General features: G+C 49.4%; 1 protein-coding gene across 1 annotated transcript in view; it reads right to left on the bottom strand.

Annotated features, from left to right (window-relative positions):
- Window positions 1-315: 315 nt before the first annotated feature.
- Window positions 316-1401, bottom strand: part of LOC110284142 (serine protease 29) — a 4065-nt gene continuing 2979 nt past the window's right edge. Inside the window, exons 5-6 of the mRNA XM_021149800.1 lie at window positions 738-904; window positions 316-653 (exon numbers count right to left, since the gene is read on the bottom strand). Of these exons, the coding sequence (XP_021005459.1) occupies window positions 489-653; window positions 738-904 (332 nt within the window). The 3' untranslated portion in view covers window positions 316-488. The remainder of the gene's footprint in view (window positions 654-737; window positions 905-1401) is intronic.

The following is a 1401-nucleotide window of genomic DNA, read 5'->3' as shown; positions in this document are numbered from 1 at the left end:
AATGCAGCAGTCTTCTGGGCTCATGATGATATTGATGGGGGTCAGGGTATTTTCTTGTCTAAGGATGGAAACCTGGGATTGTTAGCCTTCCTACCACAATATCACCACATCCAGGTTCCGGGATGTTAGGTGCTTAGGGGACATTTAACTATTCAGGGTGTCTGGGGATCAGAGACAAGGACACAGTAAGACCTGCCTTTGGTGAACTCAAACCTTGGTTTCCTCAATTTAAAAAACCATAAAAACAGCATCCATAGGTGTTTCCAGTAGAGATAAATAGATTTGTATTCACATAAAAACTTGAACATGAATGTGCAACAAACACATCTTTATTTAGGAAGCCAGGAAACTGAGCCATGTCCTTCAGTAGCTAATGCTTGGTGCCCTGGTCACCTACACTCCAGAGCCTAAACCCTGGCCGTCCACTCTGGAATCGTGACCAAAGCCGACTTATCCTCATCTGATGGCCACGAGGCCAGCAGCTGGGCTCAGGAGAACCTCTGCATCTGCTGCGTGATCCAGGGCAGGAAGGACTGCACTCGTGCATAGACCCCAGGGAAGTCCCTGAGGGCACAGCCATAGCCCCAGCTCACCACTCCCACCAGGGTCCAGGAGCCTGTCACATTGCAGACCAGAGGGCCACCTGAGTCACCCTAGAAGAGAAAGAAGCTCTGATGGTTACTAGCCCTGACATGGGAATGAAGACCAACCAAGAGGAGAAGGTGAGTGGAACTCACATAGCAGGAGTCTTGGCCCTGGTTGCCTGCACATAACATGTCCTTTAGGATCAGTTTCTGGCCACGATTGCGGTGCCTGGTGGCATTGTGGTACATCTCCTCACAAAGGGGGTTGTCAATTATCTTTACCTGCACCTGCTGTAGGCGGTAGGGAGGAGGCAGCAACCCTAAGGAGAAGAGAGGTGTGGCTGGCTGGTGGTACATAGATCCCCCACCTATCCCACAATTCTACTGCTCCACTGGGGATACAGGGGAGGACTATCTCCAGCATAGCTCCATCCCTATCCAGGTCCAGCTCGCTCTCTGATCTCAGCATCATCTTCCTGGAAAAGGATGTGTAGATGCCAGCCCAAAGGGACCGTGTCTACCTTTGAGTTCTAGGATTTTGTCTGCTTGCCTGTCAGGGACCAAAAACAAATACTTTTCATTTCCTGATATTTTCTCCAAATTACTTTATTATTATTCGTTGGAAATTAAGAAGCAACCGTTCCTTAGTCTGGCGTGGTGGTGCACGCCTTTAATCCCAGCACTCGGGAGGCAGAGGTAGGCGGATTTCTGAGTTCGAGGCCAGCCTGGTCTATAGAGTGAGTTCCAGGACAGCCAGGGCTACACAGAGAAACCCTGTCTCAAAAAAACAAAGAAGAAGAAGAAGAAGAAGAAGAAG

Source organism: Mus caroli, chromosome 17 (genome assembly GCF_900094665.2).
Source record: "Mus caroli chromosome 17, CAROLI_EIJ_v1.1, whole genome shotgun sequence".
NCBI classification, from domain to species: domain Eukaryota; kingdom Metazoa; phylum Chordata; class Mammalia; order Rodentia; family Muridae; genus Mus; species Mus caroli.
This window is presented reverse-complemented; position numbering and strand designations above follow the sequence as displayed.